Genomic DNA, 27,940 nt, shown 5'->3' with positions numbered 1-27,940 from the left:
CTCCACTGTGGAGTCACAAGAACAAACAGCCTTTGCTGAAAAGCGGTCCTTCTTACCACCGCCTGGAAGTTCATTTTAGATTTGTGCGTGTGCACACATACACGTTTCACTGTAGGATTCTACACAAATATCCACATCGTGTTGTCAGTCTCCAAACTCACCCCGTGATGGACACAACGTACCTGTGGTGTGAACTGACAGAACCCACTTGGGGAGACAGGTGATCGAGAAAGAAGCATGCATTCCAAACTCTCACTGGGGTCATTGTCCTCTCTGAGAACTAAGGGCAGGTTTTTGGATTTAAATGTGGTGGTTTTTTTTTTTTTCCTTTCCCTAGTATAGCTGGTATAGAAAGGCAAAGAATCTGGAGCACACGGATGGATTTACTGGCGCAGGGAAAACGTGAACCGGAAGGTCTCCACGAGTGCGCAGGTTCTGCCCAGGGCTGCGCTGTCCCCTGCGTCTCAGTCTCAGCAATGCGATGCTCTCCGCGGAGGTGGGCTCCGTGGGATGATGGGAGACCCCCAATTTCCCAGCCCTGCAGCCCCCGCTGCCGCCGAGGGGCCCCTGGTTCCCCTTTCCATCCTTCACTTCTTCAGGAAGGCTGCGTGGGCTTCCATCAAAAGATCCAATTACGCGTCGATCACTGAAACAAGTCATTCATCACGGGGACCGGAGACTCAGAGCCCGACAGGCACAGCAGACACCGGGGAAGGTCCGGGGAGCAGCCGCGTACAGGCGGAATCAGAGCTCGGAGGGAGGCGGCGGCCCACACCCAGAGCTCCTCTGAGCGCTCGGGCTCTGATGCAAACCCGTCATCCGCTTCAGAACAATTACCGCTTCGGCGGGTCTCAGGGACTTGGATGGGAGAGAGCCCCCATATTCATGGTGACAGTCTTGCTGGTCCTTCTAGAGCGCGTTCTGGGACCTTCTCCTCCGGAGGGCTCCCGAGGCAGCCTGCACCATCCTCAGTCACAGCAGTGGGCGCAGGTCAGCCCTGCTTCACCGACAAGCGCGCCCAGGTTGCCCAGTTTGCCCCAACTGCCCAGCAGCTGAGTGACGTGGCTCAGTCGTGTCCGACTCTTTGCGACCCCACGGACTGTAGCCCACCAGGCTCCTCCATCCACGGGATTCTCCAGGCAGGAAGACTGGACTGGGTTGCTGTTTCTCGAGAGGCGGCTTTAAACTGTGTCCTTTCAGCTAAGTGTACTGCGCTTAGCAGACCGTGCGTGTTAGCCAGCGAGTATCGGGGACACGCAAAGAGAGACACCTGTCACGGAGGGCAAGTCCCTCCACACGCCAGCAGGAGCTGGGCTTGACATCACAGGCTTCTGAGGGGCCTCTGCTCGCGGCTGCTCCTGGTTACTGATTCGATGATGCGACTGTGGGAGAGTCAGTTCCTAGGTAGGCTGACAAGAAGTCCAGGGTTCCCGAGGAGGAGGAAGGGGTGGGGGCTCTCAAGGAGAAAGAGACAAACCTTTTCTACGTTGCTTTCTCTTAGTCAATATAACAATGTATCTGGCTCTAGGACATGTTTCTCCTTAACAAGAACCTTCTGACTAATCCTGTCATCTTAAAATGTATATTATGGGAGTGGGTCTGGTAAGATCTTTCTATTGTTCATTCTAATCTTGTTCCTTTAAGATGTATGTTGTGGGAGTGGGTCTGAAAAAAGTATATAAGGTCCTGATAAAACTAGCTGTGGAGGGGGGCGCCGGTTCTGCGTCCCCCTTCTGACGTCTATGTCAGAAGCTTTCTCTCTCCCTTTTCCGACTTTCATAAAACTCTGCTACACAAAAGCTCTTGAGTGATCAAGCCTGATCCTTGGTCCCGAAGCTAAATCTTCTTTTTCTGAGATGACAAATCCGACATCATTGACCGTAAGCTATCAACTGCCTCGATAGGATGAGGAACAGCATCTTATCCACCGGTTCAGTTCAGTTCAGTACTCGGTCATGTCCGACTCTTTGCGACCCCATGGACCACAGCACGCCAGGCCTCCCTGTCCATCACCAACTCCCGGAGTCCACCCAAACCCAGGTTCATCAAGTCGGTGATGCCATCCAGCCATCTCATCCTCTGTCGTCCCCTTCTCCTCTTGTCCTCAGTCTTTCCCAGCATCAGGGTCTTTTCAAATGAGTCAGCTCTTCGAATCAGGTGGCCAAAGTATTGGAGTTTCAGCTTCAGCATCAGTCCTTCCAATGAATATTCAGGACTGATCTCCTTTAGGATGGACTGGTTGGATCTCCTCACAGTCCAAGGGGCTCTCAAGAGTCTTCTCCAACACCACAATTCAAAAGCATCAATTCTTTGATGCTCAGCTTTCTTCACAGTCCAACTCTCACATCCATACATGACTACAGGAAAAACCATAGCGTTGACTAGATGGACCTTTGTTGGCAAAGTAATGTCTCTGCTTTTTAATATGCTGTCTAGGTTGGTCCTAACCTTCCTTTCAAGGAGCAAGCGTCTTTTTATTTCATGGTTGCAATCACCATCTGCAGTGATTTTGGAGCCCAGAAAAATAAAGTCAGCCACTGTGTTCACTGTTTCCCATCTATCTGCCAGTAAGCCCTGTCAGTTCCGTCCCTCTGTGAGCTGCAAAGGGAATCTTGGAGACGGTGGGGGTGTGCGTGTGGACAGCGCCGATGAGCCCAAGGGGCGGAGCGAGCAGCTGACGTCCATATGCTCCTTCCTCTCTCTTCTCCACCCTCGGGGGGACATCACTCACAGATGGAAGTAAGAAAGCCATGGACCCTGACTTCTTCCTAATGGCCTTTTTCACAAGTGAAATGTACCAGCCCACTTACCAAAGTGATCCAACCTTCCTTGTACTTTCAACAGGACCTTCAGCTAAGGTGATCAATGCACTTCAAACATTTTCTTATGCTCCTGGATAAAGAAATGGCACAGGATTGCTTTTTCTGGTAGTTAGAGGGGGAGAGACTCCAGAAATGCCCTGAATTAGCTGTGCTTAACTGACTGTAAATATTAACAAAAACGCGCATACACACTTGACCTTGTGCTTTCCCTCTCATCTTCTTTGAAATCTCCTGGATGCAAAGGTGCAAACGCAGGAGGTGATATTTTACAGGCAACGTTGCTGCAGGGACAACACAGGTTTAAGACCAAGAGGCAGACTGGGCTCCTGGCCAACCTCTCCATCCTCACGGCGTGGAGCATCGGTGAGTGTGCGGTCCTGCGCCCTCTGCCCCGTAACAGGTGGAGATTCAACATGACAAGGGAGACCCAGGGGGGACCCCAACTATGGTAAGTGCTCCGTAAGTTGCATCTATTACAGTTGTGATCATCATTTAATTAATAACAGAATCAGTCAGAAATAGAATATAATACCTCCTGCCTCAAACCTTTGTCTCAGGACCATCTTTAAGCTTTGGGTGCATAAAATGTGTATTGAGTAAACTGTTGATTATATCACAGCGTCATTAAAAATCATCCTCAAAGAAATTTAAATTTACTCTTAAGTTCTTAAAATTGTGTGCGTCTTTCTCAGGTTAAGTTCAACACGCATAATAAACCCTTAGCAAGAAAAAAAATGCATGTTCACTGAGAGTTCAGAGCTGCCTCACCTACTGTGACAGGTGTATGGGGCAGCCCTCCCAAGTTCAAGTGCTGGGTGAGTCAGAGTTTCCCTTCACTAACACGCAAGGTTAGAAGCAGGTCACACGTGCTGAGTCAAACGATTGCTTGCTCTCGGTTTATAATTCAAACCTGACCTTTGCAGAGAATGCTCTGAGGCCGCACCCCAGTCATTTCCATCATTAATCAACATGAAGGGAGGTGAGGAATGACTTCTCCAGGTTTCAGAGCCCAGCTGTTCTGGGACTAAACCCCTAAGAGCTGTGCAAAGCAGGTTGAAGATAAGCAATTGATGACTACTTCTAACATTCTTTAAAACTCAATTCCCAGGAACAAATTGTATTTGCTTTCCAGATGCAGTGTTGGTATCACTTAAAATGTTTTGAAATAAAATCTGAGAAACAAACAGCCAAAGAAAAAGAAAAAGGGAATCATAGGAAGAACCCGTCAATAAAAGAGACCTTTGGAGACAGGGTGGGGGCGGGGTGGGTGGACTGGAGCGCGGCTCCCCTCGCGGATGCCTCGGGAACACACCCTCGGATGCGGAGGCTCTCACCGGGCACCAGCTGAGAGCTGGCAGGCGTCCCCGGCCACCGGAGAGGAATGTACAGATCCACGCAAAACCCGGGAGGGTGAAGGAGGGAGGGAGAAGGACAAGACTGAGCAGGACCAGACCTGCGCCCGAGGCAGCAGGTGGGGCCGGGGGTACCGAAGCGGGGGTCCGATCCCCCGTCGCGGAGACTGTTCCGGACAGAGGGCAAGCATCGGAGGCTCCTGGAGAGCCCCGCAGCTCGTCCGTGACCGGCTGAGGCTGAAAGGACTGAGAACCCCGCGGACAACCCCTGCTGCCTTGTGTACCCCGGACAGGGCCGCAAGAACCCTGAGAAGCGCAGCGGCTGGGTGCTGGGCCGTTGGGATCGGATGGAGCTTAATCCCAGGCCGAGGCCTGCTTTGGCTGCGGGGAGAGGGCCGGGGGAGACGTGAGGGAGGGCTCTGCGGTGGGAACGCCTGTGGGGAAACGGGCAGCCACCAGGCGACACTGCTGAGTCCCACGCGGCGGGCGGAGCCATCCCTGGGGCCTCTCCCCGGAGTGCTGGCCGCTGAAGAATCGAGAAGGACCCCGGGGGAAGGTGGCCTTTAAGTGCTTGATGCATTGAGTGACAGAGAAGGTCCCCAGCCAGGGGGGCGTTTAAGTGCCTTGAACACGCAGAGCCACACAGAAGGAGCAGCGAAAAAGGATCTTTTGAACGCCAGCTGCCAGAGGCTGGAAAGAGGCTCCAGGAGGGTCACAGCTCCCGCGACCGGGGCAGCCGGCGTCCCTGCGCACCCGGCGCCGCCAGGGTCCCCGTGAGCCAAGCAGGTGTGCCCCCTCCACACTCAGTCCCCACTGGGGCAGAGCTGCCAGAGGCTCGGAAGAACCCCAAGAGCCCAGGACCTCCCTCTTCCCTAGCCGCCGGCTCCGCTGGGTGCCCGGTGCTGCCAGGGTCCCCTCGATCCAAGCAGGGGATCCAAGCTTGATTCCAAGCAGCGCCCCCTCCACGCTCAGTCCCCACTGGGGCAGACCCAGGTTCTCCAGGGCAGCCTCAGGAGGGAACCCCAGTGGCCGACACACAGGCAGTGGTGGAGGTAAAACCACAGCCGAAAACCCACTGAAAACCAGGGCAGTGCGGCTAAGCAAGAAGCCACCAGCTGTACAAGCTGCAGATTAAATCCACAGGATCAACGAGGCAGACTGTGCCTGTCGAAAATATAAAAGGACAACGAGAGTTCCCGCAACAGAAAACTCAGTAGCTCTGGCAGCCAAGGACGTCAGAGGCAAGAACACGCAGCAGCAGGACTCGATGAGAGTCCGGGCTGCCCCACAGCAGGTCCAGAGACCAGCGCAGAGTTGGAGGGCATCCTAGGAGGTGAAGGGGACTCTGACTCACAGTGAGGGGAAGGACGAGGACAGCTGAGCTCTGAGAAGGACGTTTCTTTTTCTTCTTCTTCTTAACTTGTTCTGTTTGGTTCTGGATTTTTTTTTTATTGTTTTTCTTTTTTTGCCTCTGTTGCTGTGGTTGTTGGTTTTATTAACACCAATAACTCTATTCAAGACTTATTTTTTAAAAAAATCCCACTTTTTATTTCCTTTATATATTTTTGCCTCTCTGTTGTTGTACTTTTGCAATTCAGTGGGGGTTTTTTTCTTCTAAATTTTAAAACCTTATTTTTAAAATATTTTTTGTTTGTTTTCTTATTGCTTTTTTCCTGCTGTCGATATTCTTTAATGCATATAAACCTTTTTTATATACTTCTATTTAACTTTGCTTTTCTATTCTCCCTTTCTTTTCTTATCTTTCTTTTTTTTTTCACCATGTTTCTTAGTTTACTGTCTTCTCTGCTTTATTCCCCAGTTGGCACCTTGCTTTGATTTTGTTTTCTGGTTTGTGCTTTAGTTTTTTTTTTTAATTGGTCGATATCATTTTTGGTTTGCTTTGCTCACCGGGTCGGCCTCTTGTACTTTATTTTCTTTGGACTGTTTTGGTTTTGTATGTGTGTGTGCATGTTCCATTATTTTTTTTATTATTTGCTTGATTTTGTACTCACCGTTTTTCTGGGGTTTATCTTTTGTTTCTTGCTTCTGTGTTAAGTCAGTTCAGCCGTGTCTGACTCTTTGAGACCCTATGGACTGTAGCCTGCCAGGCTCCTGTGTCAGTGGGATTCTCCAGGCAAGAATTCTGGAGAGGGTTGCCATTCCCTTCTCCACGGCATCTTCCAGACCCAGGGATCGAACCCATGTCTTTCATATCTTCTGCACTGGCAGGCGAGTTCTTCACCACTAGTGCCACGGCATGTTTAATCCCCTTTAATGCCACAACAAACAACTTACAGAGTCTCAGTCCCCTGGCCAGAGATCGGGCTGGAGCCTCTGGAGTGGGAGCAGTGAGTCCCAGACCCTAGGCTGCCAGGAACTGCCAACCCAGGGAGCATTGATTGGTGAGAACTCGGCAAAGCCCTCTGCCTGTATACAAGAGCTGGCATCACCCAACTGCTGGCAGCACTCAGGGCAAGATGCTCCGCCTGAACAACAAGCAAGACAAGAACCCAAACCCAACCAGCAGCAGACAGGATTACCAGGGACACCCAAAACATACGGCCTCACACAGCCCTACCCATCAGAGGGGAAAAAAAACCCAAAACTCACCCCCCCCCACCAGAATGCAAACACAAATCACTCCCAACACGAAGCCTACACGAAACACTGGCTCAACCGTACCAGCAAGGACAGAAGCCAGACGGAAGGAGGACCACGACCGTACCGCCTGGACAAAGCAGACTGACAGACGATCCCTTTCCAACACACACAAGCAGCCTACGCAACTCAGTAAGAGAAAAACAACCCACCCAGTCAAAAAGCGGCCAAGAGACCTGGACAGACATTTCTCCAAAGAAGACATACAGGTGGCTAACAAACACATGAAGAGCTGCTCAGCATCGCTCGTTATTAGAGAAAGGCAAATCAAAACCGCAGTGAAATATCTCCTCACACCAGTCAGAATGGCCATCATCAGAAAACCCCACAAACAATAAATGCTGGAGAGGGTGTGAAGAAGTGGGAACCCTCTTGCACTGTTGGTGGGAATGGAAAACGATACAGCCGCTATGGAGATTCCTCAAAAAACTGGGAGTAGAACTGCCATAGGACCTAGCAATCCCACTACTTGGCGGATACCCTGAGGAACACAAAATTAAAGAAGACACGAGTGCGCCAACGGTCATTGCCGCGCAACTTACAATAGCTCAGGCATGGAAGCAACCTGGATGAGCATCAACGGATGAGTGGGTAAAGAAACTGTGGCACGGAAATACAATAGAATATTACTCAGCCATGAAAAGGAACATATTTGAGCCCGTTCTACTGAGGTGGATGATCCTAGGCTGTATTATACAGAGTGAAATAAGAAAGAGGAAAACACATCTCATATGTTAATATGGAATCTGGAAACGTGGCACTGACCAACTTATCTACAGGACAACAGTGGAGACGCCGTGCACACAGTTGGGGGGAAGGAGAGGGCGGGACGAATGGCGAGAGTCACGTGGGAGCACGCGCAGCACCTCGTGTGACGTAGACAGCCCATGGGCATTTGCTGTTCCCCTCGGGGAACTCAAACCCCAGAAGGGGTGGGAGGTGGGAGGGAGGTCCCAGAGGGAGGGGACACACGGATGCCTGACTCAGGTGGAAACCGTAGGTATACTGTGAAGCAACTTTCCCTCGATTAAAAATAAATAAGTTTTGGGGAAAAAGAAACCTTTAATGATGGAGACATATTTTGGCCGTCTGACTTTGTGAAGAGTGTGCCATCTAGTGGTGGTTTTTAATAATGCAACTTACTGCTGCTGCTCAAAATGTCAGGACCCAGAGATATTTTTCTTGTGGTCCTTGTTTAAACCATCTGTCCAGGAAGATTCTGGGCAAAGTGTTATAAATATTGCTTTCATGCAGTTAAGCTATAAGATTTGATGTCTAGATCCGCTCTATTTCTATTCTATAAACAAGGGTGCTATCTGCTTGTTCTAGATACTGTTCCAATTATACAAACAGTATTTTTAGGTGCGTTTAACACTAAAATAAACCTCCACAAATTTTCATGTGAGACTCTGAAAACTTTTAGTTCCACACCGGAGTCAAAGTTAAAAAAACAAAACAAAAACACTTCTGTAGCTTTAACTGCAGTAGCACTAGTTACAATAATCCTTTCTTCTCTTTGCAGTTCTGATCACATAAGGACATGTGACGAACCTTGGATATGTCTTCAGCTTACAATTCCTGTTCCATGTTTATTTATACGTTTCATGTAGGAGGTAACCAGTTGGTAGTAATAAAGAAAAGATGCATTTTAAGGAGGCAGGTTTGCAAATGTTTGCAACGTTTGTTTTAAAGACTCAACATACATCATCAAAACCTCAAGACAAGTTGCATTATGGAATAAGCACTGAATACGCAAAGGGACATTTAGATGGTAAAGTAGATGCCGATTTGCTCTACCTGATAATATATCAATATCTCTTAAAAGCAGATAGTAAGTGTGATAATATTGTTTCTATATAAACAACATGTAGTTTATTTATATATTGTTTATGTAACAATATATAGCTATGTAAATACAGTTATATAGTGATGTCCTTTACCTATGAATTCCTTAAGGAGGAAACTCAGAAAGATCATCAAATTGTGAAAGGTTAGAAAGCTAATAAGTTATTAATAATACTGACTGTGAGCAAGCCAAACAATTTACAAAACTCTAGTACTTAATGTATGTAATGACTAAGCAAAGATGACATATCCCAATACAAATATAAGCTCCCAAGCCTGACCAGGACTGTAAAGGTGAGAAAAGCCACAAACGCTGTGACTGTTAAAAGACCCACATGAGACAAATCACAAAAATATTGGGATGTATAAGGCATAATAACTTGCAAAACCACTGGTCTTATTATTAAAGAATACTCTCTCTGTGGAACTGTCATTGTACAAATGCTCCAATGGATATGTTTTATGAATCTGGAGTGGCGGTGTACATTTTTATTGAGGAATGTTGTTTTGCACTCGTTAGATATTTATAATTCATTTTAATAAAATAACTTCTTTGTTCAAGAGAGTTGAATTATTCATGATTTTGCTGAGTTCTTTCCTGTTGGGCCTTCTCACAAAGCCAGCCCTGACGTTTGACTTTGTAAATGGCCTCAGCGATTCCAAGCTCTCTTTTGCAAAGAGAAACGGATGTTGGAACGGAGGTCAATAAAGAAACACTTGTTTTCTCCCACACGCTCTCACACTTCAAAAGAGGGGTCCAAACCACAGACCAAGAGGCTGAATCATATCTGTGAATGCTGGACTAGACGGCTGCCTTTTGTTCCTCAGTGGCTCTGCGTCTGCAATGCCAGGCACACGCGTGTGCAAGCACGCACGCACACGTTTGCAGACCCACCACCTACAGCAATGGTCTGCCGTCCGCTCTGAGCCTTTGCTGGTAGGGAAGATGAGGAACGCAAGCCACCGGGGCTTTTCTTCCCCGCGGGCTGCCCGGAACAACCCGACAGCCCTCAGCTGGATGCTTTCCCTCCCGTCTGAGACGCCCGATCCAGAAAAACAGAGAGTGATTCAAGAACCGGCTATCTCCCTACTGCTGCTGTATATTCACTTTGGTATAGACCTCCCTACACCTCCAGATCTGATTTCTTCCTTTAGGAAATGAGGTGATTTGATTAAAAAAAAAAAAATGCCAGTGCTCTTATAGGATTGCTGTGTTCAGTCGCTCAGTCGTGTCTGACTCTTTGTGACCCCATGGATTGTAACAAGCCACACTTCCCTGTCCTTCACCATCTCCTGGACTCTACTCAAACTCATGCCCACTGAGTCGGTGACGCCATCCAACCGTCTCATCCTCTGCCGTCCCCTTCTCCTCCTGCACTCAGTCTTTCCCAGCATCAGGGTCGTTTCCAGTGAATCAGCTCTTTGATCATGTGGCCAAAGTATCGGGGCCTCAGAAGAGTTTCTGTTTTTAAAATTGCTTTTGCCTGGGCTATCATTCTTCAGTATCAGTGTGTTTTCTTCCGAATTTCTCTTGTTTTGGGGGACAGTAAATCTCCAAACCATCTCTCGCTTTGAACAACAATTTTGATAAGGCCTTCTGCACTTTATGTCTCTATCAACATGATAAACGTGATCTGTACTGTTGGATGTAATAGTTTCAAAGAAACCGAATGAGTTGTCATTAAATAATAATCCAAGGGGGCCTTCGAATAAGGCCAGTTCATTCCCTGCCCCTGGGCGCACGCCCCACCTCCTTCCCCTCCGCAGCCGTGGTGACTACAGACGTGGTCCTGTCCCTGCCCGGACAGGTCTGGGGGTTCAGCTCCATGGAGACCCCGGGGGCCTGGAGGAGACCCCAGGGGCCTGGAAAATGCCCCTCTCTCAGCGCAGGCACTGGACCCCTCCACCTCCCTGTCCGCTCAGCCTGGCCTTCAGCTCTCAAACGTGACTGGTCCTCTGGCCATGCTCTGCCCCGCCGTGCATGCGTGCTTAGGCGCCCAGGCGTGTCTGACTCTCTGTGACCCCATGGGCTGCTGCCCACCAGTCTCCTCCGTCCATGGGGTTCTCCAGGCAAGAATACTGGAGTGGGTTGCCATGCCCTCCTCCAGGGGATCTCCCCACCCAGGGATCGAACCCTCGTCTCTTCACTCTCCTGCGTTGGCAGGTGGGTTCTTGACCACCATCGCCACCTGGGAGGCCCCCCTCCTCCTCCTCCTCACGCATCCTTTATTTTCTCTCACAGAAGTTCTCATGAAATCACGAGCACACCATTCTTCCTGAATCCGGCAACAAACAGCCAGTGAACGGACACTCAGGGGTCAGCGAATGTTTGAAGTTAACGCGCAGCTTTATCAGAGCAAGGCTCCTCCTCGCTACTCGGCCAGCAATTCACCACTGGACCCGTCCACCCGCCACCCTCTGCCCCCTCTCTCCCTGACTCCTCGTCTGGGTGGGGTTCATGCTCCTTGCTGGTTCATTCTCATCCTCTCCAAGTGTGGACCTGTCCATGCAGGGAGACGTACGGGGTCAGGCGGTCGGTGAAAATGCATAGGTTGCAAAGTCACCCCCTTGCACGGCCCTCCTATGACCAAAGCCCCCTCCTTCTAACAAACACGGTCTGCCTCCCCTGCAGAAAATCAGTGCCCCCCAGCTTGCGTGTACGGTTCATCTGAAGCCATTATGTAACCTCATCTGTTCCTAAAGCACCATAATTGCTTAAATACCATGTCCCATTATTTCAAAAGACAACCCCAAATTAGGAATTCATAACTGTTACATCCAAAATATCCAAGGGAACACAGATGCTTATAAATGTGCTAATCTATTATTCTGATCTGAAAACTAGAAAAATATAAGATAATACACACAAAACAAACGTCACCTAAATACTCAATAAATGGTAATACACAGATAGTTCAAGCCTAACAGTGTATCCAATTATTCTCCTAAAAGAAGTGACCATTTCTTCTCCCCAAAATAAGAAACTTTAAGACTGCTAAAACGCAACCACAATTTGAGGGCAGAACTCTCAAACTGAAAACATGTAATCACTTACCGATGGGCACGTAAATTATTAAGGTGCAGTCCATACTTCTCTTCAGCAGATAATCCGTCCATCAGCAAGTAGAAGATGAGAAAATTGCTCTGGCCAGGGGGCTGTGAAACAAGCCTGGATTTCTCTAGCATATACGTAAAGATTCTGGCTGGTTAAAGAAAAGAAGAGGAATTCTGTTAAATGGCATTATTACTTTCAGCACGTATTAGTCAGAAGAGACAAGAATGCAGCATCTTTTCAAACAGACTTTTAAAAAGGCAAAATAATAGACTTTGTTTTCAGAGAAATTTTTTAGGTCCAGAAAAATTAGGCAGAAAGTACTGAGAGTTCCAATATATCCTTTCTCCTTCCCTAATAAGTCGTTTCCCCTGTTATTAATATCTTGCATTAGAGCGGCTCAGTTCAGTTCAGTCGCTCAGTCGTGTCCGACTCTGCGACCCCATGAATAGCAGCACGCCAGGCCTCCCTGTCCATCACCAACTCCAGGAGTTCACTCAGACTCACGTCCATCGAGTCCATGATGCCATCCAGCCATCTCATCCTCTGTCGTCCCCTTCTCCTCCTGCCCCCAATCCCTCCCAGCATCAGAGTCTTTTCCAATGAGTCAGCTCTTCGCATGAGGTGGCCAAAGTACTGGAGTTTCAGCTTTAGCATCGTTCCCTACAAAGAAATCCCAGGGCTGATCTCCTTTAGAATGGACTGGTTGGATCTCCTTGCAGTCCAAGGGACTCTTAAGAGTCTTCTCCAACACCACAGTTCAAAAGCACCAATTCTTTGCTGCTCTGCCTTCTTCACAGTACAACTCTCAAATCCATACATGACTACTGGAAAAACTATAGCCTTGACTAGACAGATCTTTGTTGGCAAAGTAATGTCTCTGCTTTTGAATATACTATCTAGGTTGCTCATAACTTTTCTTCCAAGGAGTAAGCGTCTTTCAATTTCATGGCTGCAATCACCATCTCCAGTGATTTTGGAGCCCAAAAAAATAAAGTCTGACACTGTTTCCACTGTTTCCCCATCTATTTCCCATGAAGTGATGGGGCCAGATGCCATTATCTTCGTTTTCTGAATGTTGAGCTTTAAGCCAACTTTTTCACTCTCCTCTTTCACTTTCATCAAGAGGCTTTTTAGTTCCTCTTCACTTTCTGCCATAAGCGTGGTGTCATCTGCATATCTGAGGTTATTGATATTTCTCCCGGCAATCTTAATTCCAGCTTGTGCTTCTTCCAGCCCAGTGTTTCTCATGATGTACTCTGCAGAGAAGTTAAATAAGCAGGGTGACAGTATACAGCCTTGACGGACTCCTTTTCCTATTTGGAACCAGTCTGTTGTTCCATGTCCAATTCTAACTGTTGCTTCCTGACCTACATATAGGTTTCTCAAGAGGCAGGTCAGGTGGTCTGGTATTCCCATCTCTTAAAGAATTTTCCACAGTTTATTGTGATCCACACAGTGAAAGGCTTTGGCATAGTCAATAAAGCAGAAATAGATGTTTTTCTGGAACTCTCTTGCTTTTTTCCATGATCCAGCGGATGTTGGCAATTTGATCTCTGGTTCCTCTGCCTTTTCTAAAACCAGCTTGAACATCTGCAAGTTCACGGTTCACGTACTGGTGAAGCCTGGCTTGGAGAATTTTGAGCATTGCTTTACTAGCATGTGAGATGAGTGCAATTGTGTGGTAGTTTGAGCATTCTTTGGCATTGCCTTTCTTTGGGATTGGAATGAAAATTGACCTTTTCCAGTCCTGTGGCCACTGCTGTTTTCCAAATTTGCTGGCATATTGAGTGCAGCACTTTGACAGCATCATCTTTCAGGATCTGAAATAGCTCAACTGGAATTCCATCACCTCCACTAGATTGGTTCATAGTGATGCTTTCTAAGGCCCACTTGACTTCACATTCCAGGATGTCTGGCTCTAGGTGAGAGATCACACCATCGTGACTGAGTGGTACGTTTGTTAAAATGAATGAGCCAATTCTGATACACTATTATTGACTAAAGTCTGTAGTTTATATTGGTTTCCACTTTGTGTTATACAGTTCTATGGGTTTTGAGAAATTTATGCAACATGTGTATAGACTGGATGGCTGAATGGCATCACCGACTCAGTGGACACATGAGTTTGAGCAAGCTCCGGGAGACAGTGAAAGACAGGAAGCCTGGCGTGCTGCAGTCCGTGGGGTCGCGAAGAGCCGGACACAGCTGAGTCACTGAACCACAGTATGTCATGCGTGCGCCCTGACAGCATCATACAGAACTGTTCCACGGCCCCAAAAGTCACTGATACACCTGCTTACTCCTCCTTCTCCCCAGCTCCCGGCAAGCAGCGATCTTTGCGCTGTCACTATAATTTTGCCTTTTCCTGAATGTTCCATAGTTGGAATCACACAGTAAGAACCCTTTTCAGACTGTCTTCTTTCACATAATAATACAAAAAGGTCCTTTTTCATTTTTTCAAGGCTTTATAGCTCAGTTTTTATTAGTGAATACTAGCCCACTGAATGAATGTACTATAGTTTATCCATTCACCTATTAAAAGACATCTTGGTTGCTTCCAGTTTTTGCAATGATGAATAAAGAGGTTATAAACATTCGTGCCTACACCACGCGGAGATGTAGTTTTCAACTCAGTTGAGTCAACGCCAGGGAACATGCTTCGTGGATCGTACATCTTTCATAGAATAGAAAATTTTAATTTTAATGAAGTCTAGCTTATCAATTATTTCTTTTATGGATTGTAGATGATGAAATTCCATTTAAAGTAGGTGGGAAATGATGAAAATATGTAACATGGAAATGACAACCCTGGGTCTGCTTCAAGGAGGGCCAGAAATTCAGACTCTGGTGTTGGTCAGACCTTTTGACATACATTTGACATATTGAAAATTCTACTGTTTCTGGAGTATGCTTTTCATTTAATTTAGGTTTATTCTTATCAGTGTGAATGCCAGTAAATAGTTACACATTTCAATTTTAGATGCAATTGTGAATAACTATAGTTTTCCACTTTGAACCAAAAATTTATGATCAATAATTTTTTTTGGATCCAAACAGCAGTTTTAGGAAGGCAAATAAACTCAATTTCCCCTACAATGAAACTATAAAGAAGTCATGTAATGAGTTTGCAACTAATTATTCTAGAGTCCAGTCTTTAAAAGCAAAAATGTGAGGTCTCCAAGCTTTGGTTTTATCCCGTGAATCTCAGGGACCAATGCAATCACTTCTTCAGTGCTTTATACCCGTAAATTTTGTGAGTGGTCAATTTAGTCTCAGAATGATGATCAGTGCTTTAAAAGTCTCAAAATTCATAAATTTAATTAGAAAAGTTGTTTCACTGGACACCTTCTAGAAAGGTTGCCATGAATGCATAAAGAAAGACTCTTTCAAAATATCCCTGTAATTAGTAGTATTAAAGCCCCAAAGTGATAAAATTAGAAAGAGGTGGTATAATTTCTTTTCCATTTTTCCGTAAGCATTGAATCAGGTGGTAAATTTCAAGTTGAGGTCTAAATTATTAAATTTTACTTTTCTTTCTTAAGCAAAATGCTGAAAACATGTTCCATTTGTTATTAATAGTATTAACCCTGATTTCGCTAACTGCAAAAATCTGCATTCCTAGGAAATAAACTGTCAAAAGTTGTCCCTACTGTGGTTTTCTGTTCACTGACTAAAGACATATCAGGTGAAAATGGAGGCTCTTCATTCATCCTCCTGATCATCAAGGTGGTGGTGACCTTCTGATCATCAAGCTTCTATCCTCGGAGAAAAGACTGACTCGATGCCTGTTTGTTCAAGCCAACACACAAGCTTAATTTAAAGCAGCATTCAGAACTAATCAAATTCCACATCACAGAGGGACATCAGTACCCTTCCTCTCTCAAAATGGAATAATTAGTAATCATCCTAGTTAGTTCTTCTCCAGCAGCGAATAAAATTACTGTGGATTAGCAGAATTCTGATCAGTAGATTTCTTTTTTTTTTAATCCATCTTGAAGGAGCTTTTAGATGGAAGAAAACACAAAACAACCAAAAATTCAAATTTTCATGAGACTCTATTCTTCCAAACAGGGGCCAGGCAGGACTTTTGCTGTGCCTGAAATGACACTGCAGTACTGAAAAGAAGACCACAGGTTCTGGAGCCAGAAAGGTTTCTGACTCATTCACGCAAGGGACCATGAACAGAATGTTCATACTTATTTCTCGAGTTTTCAAGACATGTATGTTTTAAAGACTGTTTTATGTCAGAAATAGTCTTGACTGGAAATACGTCTGTGATCCTCCACGTTTTCAGAACTCTATGTGAGCACATCTTCCAGAAAGTTTCACGACTGAAAACATCCATGTCGATATATACGTTGGCAGATTATATATAATATGCAGTGAAAGTGTTTTATGGATCTGGACGCATTTTTGATCAAGATGAAAGGAGACGGAGGTGAGAACACTCCCTCTCCTTCAAGAAGGAAGGTGCCCTTGGTGTTATGGGAACCACTGACGAAAGAAGGGTTTGGGGAACCTAGAAAGATTATACTGTCAAATAAGGAATCAGATGGGGGAAGCCTGGGCTAAAAGCCAGGCTAGAATGTTATTTATTGATTAAAATTTCTTCAAATTAAGAAACAACCCTTACTTCACTGTAGCAGATGTTTCATAATGCTGAGACTTGTATTTTTATGTTACAATTTGTGTTTGAATGCCAGATAAGGAGTTGGCATTCTATCAAAGTATCAGCAATAGTATCAATAAAGGAAACATACAGCATCGGTCACCCTTAAATGAGTAAGACAGCATTCCCAGTATAATAAAATCACATACGGATGTGAGAGCTGGACCATAAAGAAGGCTAAGCGTCAAAGAATCGACGCTTTCGAATTATGTGCTGGAGAAAACTCGAGTCCCTTGGACTGCAAGGAGATCAAACCAGTCACTCCTAAAGGAAATCAACCCTGAATATTCACTGGACAGACTGAAGCTGAAGCTCCAATACTTTGGCCACCTGATGTGAAGAGCTGACTCACTGGAAAAGACCCTGATGCTGGGAAAGATTGACGGAGGGAGGAGAAGGTACAACAGAGGATGAGATGGTTGGATGGCATCACCGACTCAATGGACATGAGTTTGAGCAAACTCAAGGAGACAGTGAAGGACAGGGAAGCCTGGTGTACTGCAGCCCAAGGGGTTGCAAAGAGTCAGACACAACTTAACAACTGAAGAACAACAACAACAATAAAAGCATTACAATTATTATATGTGTTCATAATTTAAGGAAATTGCTGTTCAGTTGCTGAGCTGTGTTTGACTCTATAAAGCACAAAATGAACTTCTAACCTACATATATTTTACCTAATTTGAGGTGTAAAAATCTTACTCCAGTTTGATTAACTATTTTAGTGAACGCTTAAAATTCAGAAGGCTTTTACCTGGGACTAATTTTACAACTCAGCTCCCTTTAAAAACCATGTAAAGTGAATTAAATTAATATCTTTTATATTTTTCATTCAGAAAAAAGGGCTCTTGGTGATGAAGTTATTCAAAACTCAAAAGTCAGATCTTACACCTCCTTGAAGAGTTCACAGAGTGCCTGTTTTTGGAGATGATGATAATTTTTCTTAGACTGATGAACACAATAGATCTGCCCTTATTCTTTGTTGTGGAGTGAGTCATGTCTCACACACACAAAAAAGAAAACACTTAAGCACTGGGCCCTGTGACCGGTGACCCCTGGGCGTGAGGTTTCATCTGAAAGCAGGTGCTGGCAGATGCTCTCAAGCTGAGACAAGGCCACACTGAGTGGCACGGGGTTTCCAGATCAGAGCAGCCTCTCCGGGCCTGGCATCTCACACTCACTCCACTCCATTCTCGTCCAAGCTCTGCCCGGTCTCAGCTCTAGCTTCTCCATCCTACGAATAAGCTTAGAGCCTCTATGGGGTTTGATCCAGGTCATAGAAAGAGGTGCAGAGGCAGCACTGAGCCTGGGCCCAGGACTTGAGGAATCTGAGCTCAGAGTGCGGCCATCAGCTTCAGCCACTCTTTGGAATTCAACAAAGACTTGTAAACACCTGGAGCTGCCAATCCTGGGCTCACACTCCTTTGTGTGTATGCTCAGCTGTGAAGTCGTATCTGACTCTGTGCAACCCCATGGACTGTAACCCGCCAAGGCTCCTCTGTCCTTGGGATTCTCCAGGCAAGAATACTGGAGGGGGTTGCCTGTGTCTCCTGCATGGCAGGTGGATTATTTTATTTACCACTGAGCCACCTGGGAGCCCGACGTTCCTTTAGAGCTTTTCTAGTCCTTATCCTCTGTTAGAGTTACTTCTGTGAGCTCCTTCCACCCCTGATTCATTTGCTCACTGTGCATCTACGGTCCACTGACTCTGCCAGACGCGGTGCTAGACCCTGCGGAGGCAGCAACGGACACAAGGACACGTGCTGGTGGCGAGAGGGTCAGAAAGACGCATCTTCGCTCCTGGACGACCCTGCAGGCCTTGGAAAGCAGGGCGCATCCAACTGACTTCAAAGCGAACACCCAACACAATGGTATAAACAGAATCACCTAGTAAAACGCAGAATAACTGTTTTTTAAAAGATAAAATGGACAGAGCGGCATGAGTCCTAACCCAACATGACTGGTGTCTTGGTAAGAAGAAAAGAGACACAGGAAGAACCCCCGTGACAAAGCAGAGCAGGGCGATGTCTCTACAAGTCAAGTGTCAGCCAGAAGAGCAAGGACAGAATCTCCCCCGAGAACCCAAGATGGCTCAGCCCTGCTGCAGCAGGATGCTGGGCTTGCAGCCTCTGAAACTGTGCAGGAGGGCTCTCGGCCAGGGCGTGGGGCTTTGTCACAGCAGCTGCTGGTCACTGATGCCCTTGTCTCCTCCTGTCGACCCTGGGTATCCTGTGCTATCAGCGCCGGGAGGCAACAGTGCTAACGAGCCACTCTTCGGCGTCGGAAGATCTCATCAGTGTTAACACAGGCCACGTATTGGGGCCCAGAGAACGCGGAGCAGGGGGCTGGTCTGTAGCACCCTCTGGTCCAATCTCTGCATTGCAGGTTGGACCGTCTTTAGCATGCTGGCACCTGCTCTGCATCCTGCCTGAACTTTTGCCCGGGGTGGGAGAAAGCGCAGCGCAGTCAGGGGCAGGCTCCTTTTCCGGAACCTCGGCCGACTCTGCCGCACAAACAATCCGCCTTTGTATTTAAGACGCTCTCCCCGTTGGGGGGTGAATATTTGATGACACTCGTCACATCTCACCCAAGGCTTCGGCTCTGCAGTGTACCCTTTGTAGTTTCTTCAAAGTTCACTCCAAAGACAGCGCCCTTGAACTCTCACTCTCCTAATAAGCATCCTCTGAACATTCCTCATCTTCCTCTTAAACAGAGGATAACTAAGATCTGAGCCCACAGGCTGCTCCCGTTAGCATCCCCCGACCGCTCATGTCCAAGGCATTACACGTCTATTAGTGTAGCCTGAACAAGCACCAACGTTATATGCTTCTTTATTTATTAGCAGTTGTATTATTCTTCAAATTAATATATATATATATATAAAACCACTTCAAAATCAATTTGCCACATTTTTAAAAGAACGCAGCAGGAGGCTGCCCAGCAAACATAGGCGACAGGACCTGAATGAAGGGTGATCCTCAGGAGAAGGGAACGGGGGGGAGACCCACGGGGCAAGTGGAGCGTGTGGGGCGCCCTCCACCGTGGGAGCCTGGACCAGCACGTTCCTAAGAGGATGCGCTCAGCTGCAGGCCGGGCTGAGAGTACACGGATGCCCTCAGCTCAGCACCTACGCCAGGCGCAGCCCAGCATCCAGGAGTGCCTCCAGTTCGCCAGCGGGAGTATTTATCGTCCCCGAGTCACAGCCTGTAGCCTGGGAGGCGGTCTGACTGTGCGGCGGCTCTGCGGGGCTGCCGGCTCAGTAACACAAGGCTCCCCTCGAAAGCCTGCTACTACTTTTCTGTATGGGATACGGTAATTTTCTAAACTACCATGCCTGAAGAGGACGTGTTAAACTCTATCCAGAAAAAAGTAAACGAAGTGAGGAGTGGATAAGACCATTAGAAGGACTTCCCGGGTGGCTCAGATGGTAAAGAGTCTGCCTGCAGCGCGGCAGACCCAAGCTCGATCCCTGGGTCGGGAAGATCCTCCGCAGGAGGGCATGGCAGTCCACTCCAGTATTCTTGCCTGGAGAATTCCATGGACAAAGGAGCCTGGCGGGCTGCAGCCTGTGGGGTCGCAAAGAGTCGGACACGGCTGAGCGACTAAACAACGAGTCCGTCAGAAGCCACTTGGTGTGTCTCCGTCTTGGCAAGGGGAATACTGACCCAAGAACAAGCTGCGTCTCCTCCAAGGGAACCGTGTAGAAACCCTAGTGCCTAGCTGTAGTCGGGTTGGGTTAGAACCACTGTTTTCAGACGTCAGTGTCTGTCGGAACAGCCGGGGAATCCTGTTGAAGATTCCCAGTGCTGAGGTTCAGGGTGCATTAGGTTCTAACAAGCTCCCTGATTACACTGGGTGCTTATCTTTGGGTCCCCTGGAGAGACAAGGGGCTGGAACATGGGGCCTCTGGAACCCTCCAAGCTCCCAGCTTCTGTGGCTCCAACCCCTGGTGCCTGAAAAGGGCAGGAGGAATTAGGCTCCTAAATGAAGTGATCCCTTCACTTGGAGGGATGTCCTGACTGGGGTGTCACAAGCAAAGCTGGGAAAACCAGGGTCTGACGCTTAAGACGTTTGTCCTCTGAGGTTTCCCTAAATGGTAGACCTTCAAGTAGAGCTCTTAGCCATGGATTACAAAATAAAAAAACAAAACAATTTTCCTTTTGCAGAATTTAAACCTCTAACTTTAACAGCTAAAATTATCTTTTTTTTATTCCTTTTATGCATTTTTAAACCAAATTTCATTTAGTCATAATGGGATTTAGACATAAGCTAACTGCAAAATACAGGTTTGTTGTTGTTTAGTTGATAAGTTGATAAGTTGTGTCCAACTGGGTTCGACCCCATGGATGGTAGCCCGCCAGGCTCCTCTGTTTGTGGGATTTCCCAGGCAAGAATCCTGGAGTGGGTTGCCATTCCCTTCTCCAGAGGATCTTCCCGACCCAGGGATTGAACCAGCATCTCCACCATTGGCAGGTGGATTCTTTATCATTGAGACACCTGGGAAGCACAAAATACAGGTTGTTTCTAAATTTTGGTCAGAAGTGACTTTCGTTTCCTGAAGGGAAGATAGGGTAATTCAAAATACCAAATAAAATTGGTCTATTTAAAAGATCATTACAAATAGCAATTGTTTTCATGCTGACAGCTGTTAGGAAATTTTGAAAATTAATAATTCTTCCAAGTAGATTCAGGCACTCTATATACAGTTGTATTCATGTTACTAATTTGCATGTATACTCTCTTTTGATTTGAAAGATATAAAATCATAAGTTTATTTTAAATTAGTTGGGTTTTAAACAAGAACCCCTACTTTAAAATATACATTAAATATATAAATAAAATCAGAAACAGTTCGGTTTTGGTTTAGTGGAGTGATTATTTTGATTTTTTGACTTGTTTTAATTCAATCACTTTAAAACACAGATTCACTATTATTAAAAATAGATTTCTATGTATGTTGCATGAAGGAATTATATACTCAAGTTATATTTTATTTTGAGCATTTTAGTTTGTTTCTCTGTTTGGCAAGTGTGATTCATTTCAACTGTTTTTGGTTTGGTTTCATATCATAGAGTTTGTACAAACACTGTTGTAAAGGTTTACCTTGCATTTCAGAATATTTCTCAATTTGCAATAATTTTAGAACTCATAACTTGACACCGTGGATGTGCACACTGAAAGACTATACACACGCAAGTGCATGTGCGCACACGCACACACGCAGGCACGCAGGCACACGCGTGCACACGTGCGTGCACGCACGCGTGCACACACACCAGTCACTGTTACTGCCATGCTCGGTGTGTCTTTGACCCCTTCTTGTAGCTCCTGAGGCCTCCTTGTTAATTTTACACTTACCTCCAGTTAAGTGCTTTTTCCTCTCACAGAACTGCAGTTCAAAATACTTTATGAAGCAGCTGGACAGGTCATTAAGAGTGGTCCTGGCATGTCCAAATGCTTCTAAGATGCTCATGGCCTGCAGAAAAAGGGAAACAGTTACTGTGCTAAGCACGTGCTCAAATAAAATGGGACGATTATAGCGAAGAGACAGGAGCATTCCATCAGCTAAGAGGCCACTCCCTGCCCATACAACACAATAGTGTATTCTTAAGGTCACTCTTTCCTCAAGCGCAAACTGCTAACATCCTTCGTCCCTACTGGTAACTAGTGGTAACAAGATAGTGATGCACAGAGCACACGACCGCCTTCCTCACACCACCCTCTCAGGGAAAGTGGAGGATGGCACTCTCTTCACACACACACGTGCACGTGCACACACACACACACACAACTCAGCACGTACTGTTGGTTTTTTCCAACTTAAGAACACATACAGATGGCTAACAAACACATGAAAAGATGCTCAACATCACTCATTATCAGAGAAATGCAAATCAAAACCACAATGAGGTACCATTTCGTGCCAGTCAGAATGGCTGCGATCCAAAAGTCTACAAGCAATAAATGCTGGAGAGGGTGTGGAGAAAAGGGAACCCTCTTACACTGTTGGTGGGAATGCAAACTAGTACAGCCACTATGGAGAACAGCGTGGAGATTTCTTAAAAAACTGCAAATAGAACTGCCACACGACCCAGCAATCCCACTGCTGGGCATACACACCAAGGAATTCAGAATAGAAAGAGACACGTGTACCCCAATGTTCATCGCAGCACTGTTTATAATAGCCAGGACATGGAAGCAACCTAGATATCCATTAACAGACGAATGGATAAGAAAGCTGTGGTACATATACACAATGGATTATTACTCATCCATTAAAAACAATACATTTGAATCAGTTCTAATGAGGTGGATGAAACTGGAGCAGATTATACAGAGTGAAGTAAGCCAGAAAGAAAAACACCAATACAGTATACTAATGCATATATATGGAATTTAGAAAGATGGTAACAATAACCCTGTATGCGAGACAGCGAAAGAGACACAGATGTATAGAACAGTCTTTTGGACTCTATGGGAGACGGCGAGGGTGGAATGATTTGGGAAAATGGCATTGAAACATGTATAATATCATATAAGAAATGAATCGCCAGTCCAGGTTCGATGCAGGATACAGGATGCTTGGGGCTGGTGCACTGGGATGACCCAGAGGGATGGTGCAGGGAGGGAGGTGGTAGGGGGGTTCAGGATGGGGAACACGTGTACATCCGTGGTGGATTCGTGTTGATGTATGGGAAAACCAACACAATATTGTAAAGTAATTAGCCTCCAATTAAAATAAATAAATTTATATTAAAAAAAAACGAGTAAAAGTGCTTCAGTAGCTTTGGAAGGAGGAATTAAGAGTTAATATATGCAATGATCAGAATTTCTTTTAAAAACAACAAATTTACTAACACACCTGTTTACAACCTGCTTTTTCACCCACATTTACACCGCCAAGTAACAATTTGCACCCGAAGCCCTTGGGTCACCTCCCACCCCGTTTTCACTCCATGCCAACCATTCTTCCTGCAGGAGCAGGCGTTAGAATTCTAGATGAAGCCTTGGACCCAGTGTGTCTTATCGCAAGGTGCTACAGCAGAGAAGGCTGTTTGCAGCTTTGAAGTGTTGTTACTACAGACCCTCAGAAAACTCTGGCCTCTGAAATTCTCTCTTGATGTATATCCTTAAAAATTGACTATAGAATGAATGCTATTCTTTTCTCACAATTAATTGTACCTGTGATCATGAAAATGCTCAATATTCTCCAAGCCAGGCTTCAATAATATGTGAACTGTGAACTTCCAGATGTTCAAGCTGGTTTTAGAAAAGGCAGAGGAACCAGAGATCAAATTGCCAGCATCTGCTGGATCATCGAAAAAGCAAGAGAGTTCCAGAAAAACATCTATTTCTGCTTTATTGACAATGCCAAAGCCTTTGACTGTGTGGATCACAATAAACTGTGGAAAATTCTGAAAGAGATGAGAATACCAGACCACATGACCTGCCTCTTGAGAAATCTGTATGTAGGTCAGGAAGCAACAGCTCGAATTGGACATGGAACAACAGACTGGTTCCAAATAGGAAAAGGAGTACATCAAGGCTATATATTGTCACCCTGCTTATTTAACTTATATGCAGAGTACATTATGAGAAATGATGGGCTGGAAGAAGCACAAGCTGGAATCAAGATTGCCGGGAGAAATATCAATAACCTCAGATATGCAGATGACACCACCCTTATGGCAGAAAGTGAAGAACTAAAGAGCCTCTTGATGAAAGTGAAAGAGGAGAGTGAAAAAGTTGGCTTAAAGCTCAACATTCAGAAAACGAAGATCATGGCATCTGGTCCCATCACTTCATGGAAAATAGATGGGGAAACAGTGGAAACAGTGTCAGACTTTATTTTTTCTGGGCTCCAAAATCATTGCAGATTGTGATTGCAGCCATAAAATTAAAAGACGCTTACTCCTTGGAAGGAAAGTTATGACCAACCTAGACAGCATATTAAAAAGCAGAGACATTACTTTGCCAACAAAGGTCCCTCTAGTCAAAGCTATGGTTTTTCCTGTAGTCATGTATGGATGTGAGAGTTGGACTGTGAAGAAAGCTGAGCACCAAAGAATTGATGCTTTTGAACTGTGATGTTGGAGAAGACTCTTGAGAGTCCCCTGGACTGCAAGGAGATGGAACCAGTCCGTCCTAAAGGAGATCAGTCCTAAATATTCACTGGAAGGACTGATAGCTAAGGGTGAAACTCCCATATTTTGGCCACCTGATGGGAAGAACCGACTCATTGGAAAAGACTCTGATGCTGGGAAAGATTGAAGGCGGGAGGAGAAGGGGACGACAGAGAATGAGATGGCTGGATGGCATCACCGACTCAGTGGACATGGGTTTGGGTGAACTCCGGGAGTTGGTGATGGACAGGGAGGCCTGGCGTGCTGCAGTCCATGGGGTCACAAAGAGTCGGACACGACTGAGCGACTGAACTGAACTTTGAGAATGAAGATGACCAAGCAATTCTCCCAAAAGAATGAAAGGCTGGAAGGTCCAAACGTATTTTTCTGGATCTCCCGAGACGTGCAAGCACACTCGGTTGTAGCCAAGTCTTTGCGACCCCATGGTCTGTAGCCCACCAGGCCTCTCTGTCCATGGGATTCTCCAGGCAGGAATCCTGGTGTGGGTTGCCACACTCTCCTCCCTGGGATCTTCCCGACTCAGGTATCGAACCCCCATCTCTGAGTCTCCTGCACTGGCAGGTGGGTCCTTTCCCACTGCACCACCTGGGGAGCCATCTTTCAAGATACTCCCAAGGTCCATGCAGTTCCTCCATCAGCCACCAGAGGGCCTCAAGAACACCTTACTGATACACTGGGTGGTGGGTTACCATTTCTGATGACAGTATAAGAATTTTATTCTAAATTTAGAAAATTTTGCAGCTCCTCTTTAACTTTCTGGATACTGCTCTACTAAGGCATTCAATTCACCTGGAAGTATTTTATATTGTGAAAGATTACAAAGCAACATTAATTCTAATCACAAGTCAAAGTACTAAATGTTGGGCAAACAGTGAAATATACAAAAATGTCTGTTTTTGAAGCTTGAACTTTTGGAGAGAAACAATGAATCCTTACACAAACTTTATGATTTAGGTCTCTTTGTAATAACCTAGTTTTAAAGATCACAACAGTGCATTGTTAGTAGTAACAGCAGAAATATTTCTGAAAAGTAATTTGAAAGAATACTCATATGTTGCCTTTTTTCCAACAACTTAATATGAAAAAAATACGTAGCAAGATTATACTGTAATTATATCACATTTAAACCTTTATAGTAGTTCCTTCAAAGAATCAAATAAAATTTTACAAATGTTTTTTGGCTTCTCGTTACATTGACATTGTATCTGCTAGTACACTGATTTTATTATAATAGAAAATGAATATAAAGTAATTAATGACATGCACCTAGAAAAGAAGTATAGGGTATATAATTCAATACATGTGCCTTGGAATAAGAGACACCCGCCCCAAGCTCCAACTCTGATAATGACAAACGCTATAACCTTGAGCAAGTTTTGTAAATTTCCAAACCTCATTTCTTTTATTCTAAACAGAACAACTCAGTGATGATCAGAGTCCAGTGTATGAAGTGTTCAGCTTGGTGCCTGTAACAGGATAAGCATTCAACAAACAGCAGAATTTAATTTTGCTTTTGGTAATAACAGTAGAAAACAATTATATTGCACATTATATTGTACTGACTATGTGCCAGGAACCATATATATATATAATTATATATACGCATAGATGCACATACATTCATGTGTATATCTGTACATGTATGTCATTATACATAAAATTATATATAACTACACACATATACACATATGTATGACTGTATATGCACGTATGTGTTTATTACATCTTTTAATCCTCACAACTAGAGTCTCCATTTTATAGAAAAGGAAACTGACAAATCTAGAAAATTTCCCAAGATTGAAAACTTATAAATAGTGGCGCTGGGATTAAAACCTAAGCAACCTCTTGGGTTCGTGCGTTTAGTCACTGTAACAGAATAGCAATAAAGGTATATAAGTGACTAAAACCACTAGACAGAATGTAAATACGCGGCACTCATTCATTGTGCACCACTGATCATGACTCAAGATTAAACTGAAATAATGAGTGTTTTTTCATCTTTTATCATCCTCCTGGCCAATAGGTGGCACCAAACAAATGTGTTAAGAGAAACACTGCAAAAAAGAAAAAAAGCAAAATTGATACTGTTGTTACTCAACTTTAAAACAAAATAATGAGAAGACTGTGTCATAATAAAACTTTAAATAAAAATACAGGCAAAGGGAAATATCTATTCCCTCAGTATTCACTGACTCGCATTTTATGGGCATGATTTGCTCCTATTTATATTGGATTTTTTTTCTGTAAAATGCTCACAGTTCTGCCATTAAAAGCTGTGCGCCATTATCATGGTAGTAGGGAGCCAATAGGCCTTTCTAACAGTAAAGACTTGTACCCTCCTCAACAAAAGACAATGGCTTAATCAGAGTGACCCCATCACTCCGCTCTGTACAAACAGTTGCTCAATAAATGTTGATTTAAGGAACTTAAATGGGATTGAATGTCTCAAAGTTGAAACTCATTTGGACCAGAATTAGTGAAGAAAAGTCCCAGGCAATTGTGTTTTTTCCCAAAACATGAATTTTGTGTTCCAATAAACCTACTGCCGTGGAAAGCCCCTGTTTCCCAGCTTGAAGTTCAAATACAGGGGCTAGAAACAACCGCTCTCCCAGCTGATCTCGGCTGTTGTGAAGTTGCCCAGGGAACACAAGCCACGTCTACGGTGTCAGGACGCCAAGCCACACTGCTGTCCTCAGGCTGGCCCCAGATGTGAGATGGCTTTGAGCCGCGCTGCAGAATTATGCACGTGCTTAGTGTATAGATCAGGAGAAGGCGATGGCACTCCACTCCAGTGCTCTTGCCTGGAGAATCCCAGGGACGGGGGAGCCTGGTGGGCTGCCGTCTATGGGGTTGCACAGAGTCGGACACGACTGAAGCGACTTAGCAGCAGCAGTGTATAGATCAAGCGTAATAAACGGCTGTGAATTAAGGTCACGAAGGAACTCATGTGACAGCACAGATACACTGCAGAGGGATTTATCATACAGTTTTTGTAAAGAGAGAAACTGGGAAGAGTTTCTCCTTATAATCTGATAAAACGCTGACAGAACTTGCTAGAACAGTGTGAAGACAAAAGAATCAAACTACTTCAGGTGTCTCCTTGAATAAACTGAGTTTTACTGGGTGAAATTGGACCCCTCTCTGAGCTGCCAACAGGCTTTCAATCAGCTCTCAGTAATTCCCTACAAAAGATGCTTATCTGGGTCAATCCCCACAGATATATCCTATCTACACCCCAAGCTGTCTCTTTATTGGTAAAAGTAATCAACTCTAATTATTTTACATATTTTCAGTTCAACTGTTCTGAGCGAATACAAAAGAGTATGTCCACAATATTTTAAAATACACATAAGAAAGAAACCTTAACTTCAACAATCTTCATTTGCACAGGGCCT

The 27,940-nt window shown here is 45.2% G+C and overlaps 1 protein-coding gene across 1 annotated transcript in view; it reads right to left on the bottom strand.

Annotated features, from left to right (window-relative positions):
- The window catches only part of MYO16 (myosin XVI), a 389,767-nt gene that overhangs the window by 227,328 nt on the left and 134,499 nt on the right, over window positions 1-27,940 (bottom strand). The window contains exons 14-15 of the mRNA XM_040267295.1: window positions 21,760-21,877; window positions 11,733-11,880 (exon numbers count right to left, since the gene is read on the bottom strand). Coding sequence (XP_040123229.1) covers window positions 11,733-11,880; window positions 21,760-21,877 — 266 coding nt within the window. The remainder of the gene's footprint in view (window positions 1-11,732; window positions 11,881-21,759; window positions 21,878-27,940) is intronic.

The sequence above is a fragment of the Oryx dammah genome, unplaced genomic scaffold (assembly GCF_014754425.2).
Source record: "Oryx dammah isolate SB20612 unplaced genomic scaffold, SCBI_Odam_1.1 HiC_scaffold_24, whole genome shotgun sequence".
Lineage (NCBI taxonomy): Eukaryota > Metazoa > Chordata > Mammalia > Artiodactyla > Bovidae > Oryx > Oryx dammah.
Note: the sequence above shows the minus strand (reverse complement) of the source record. Positions and strands in the feature narration are given on the sequence as shown.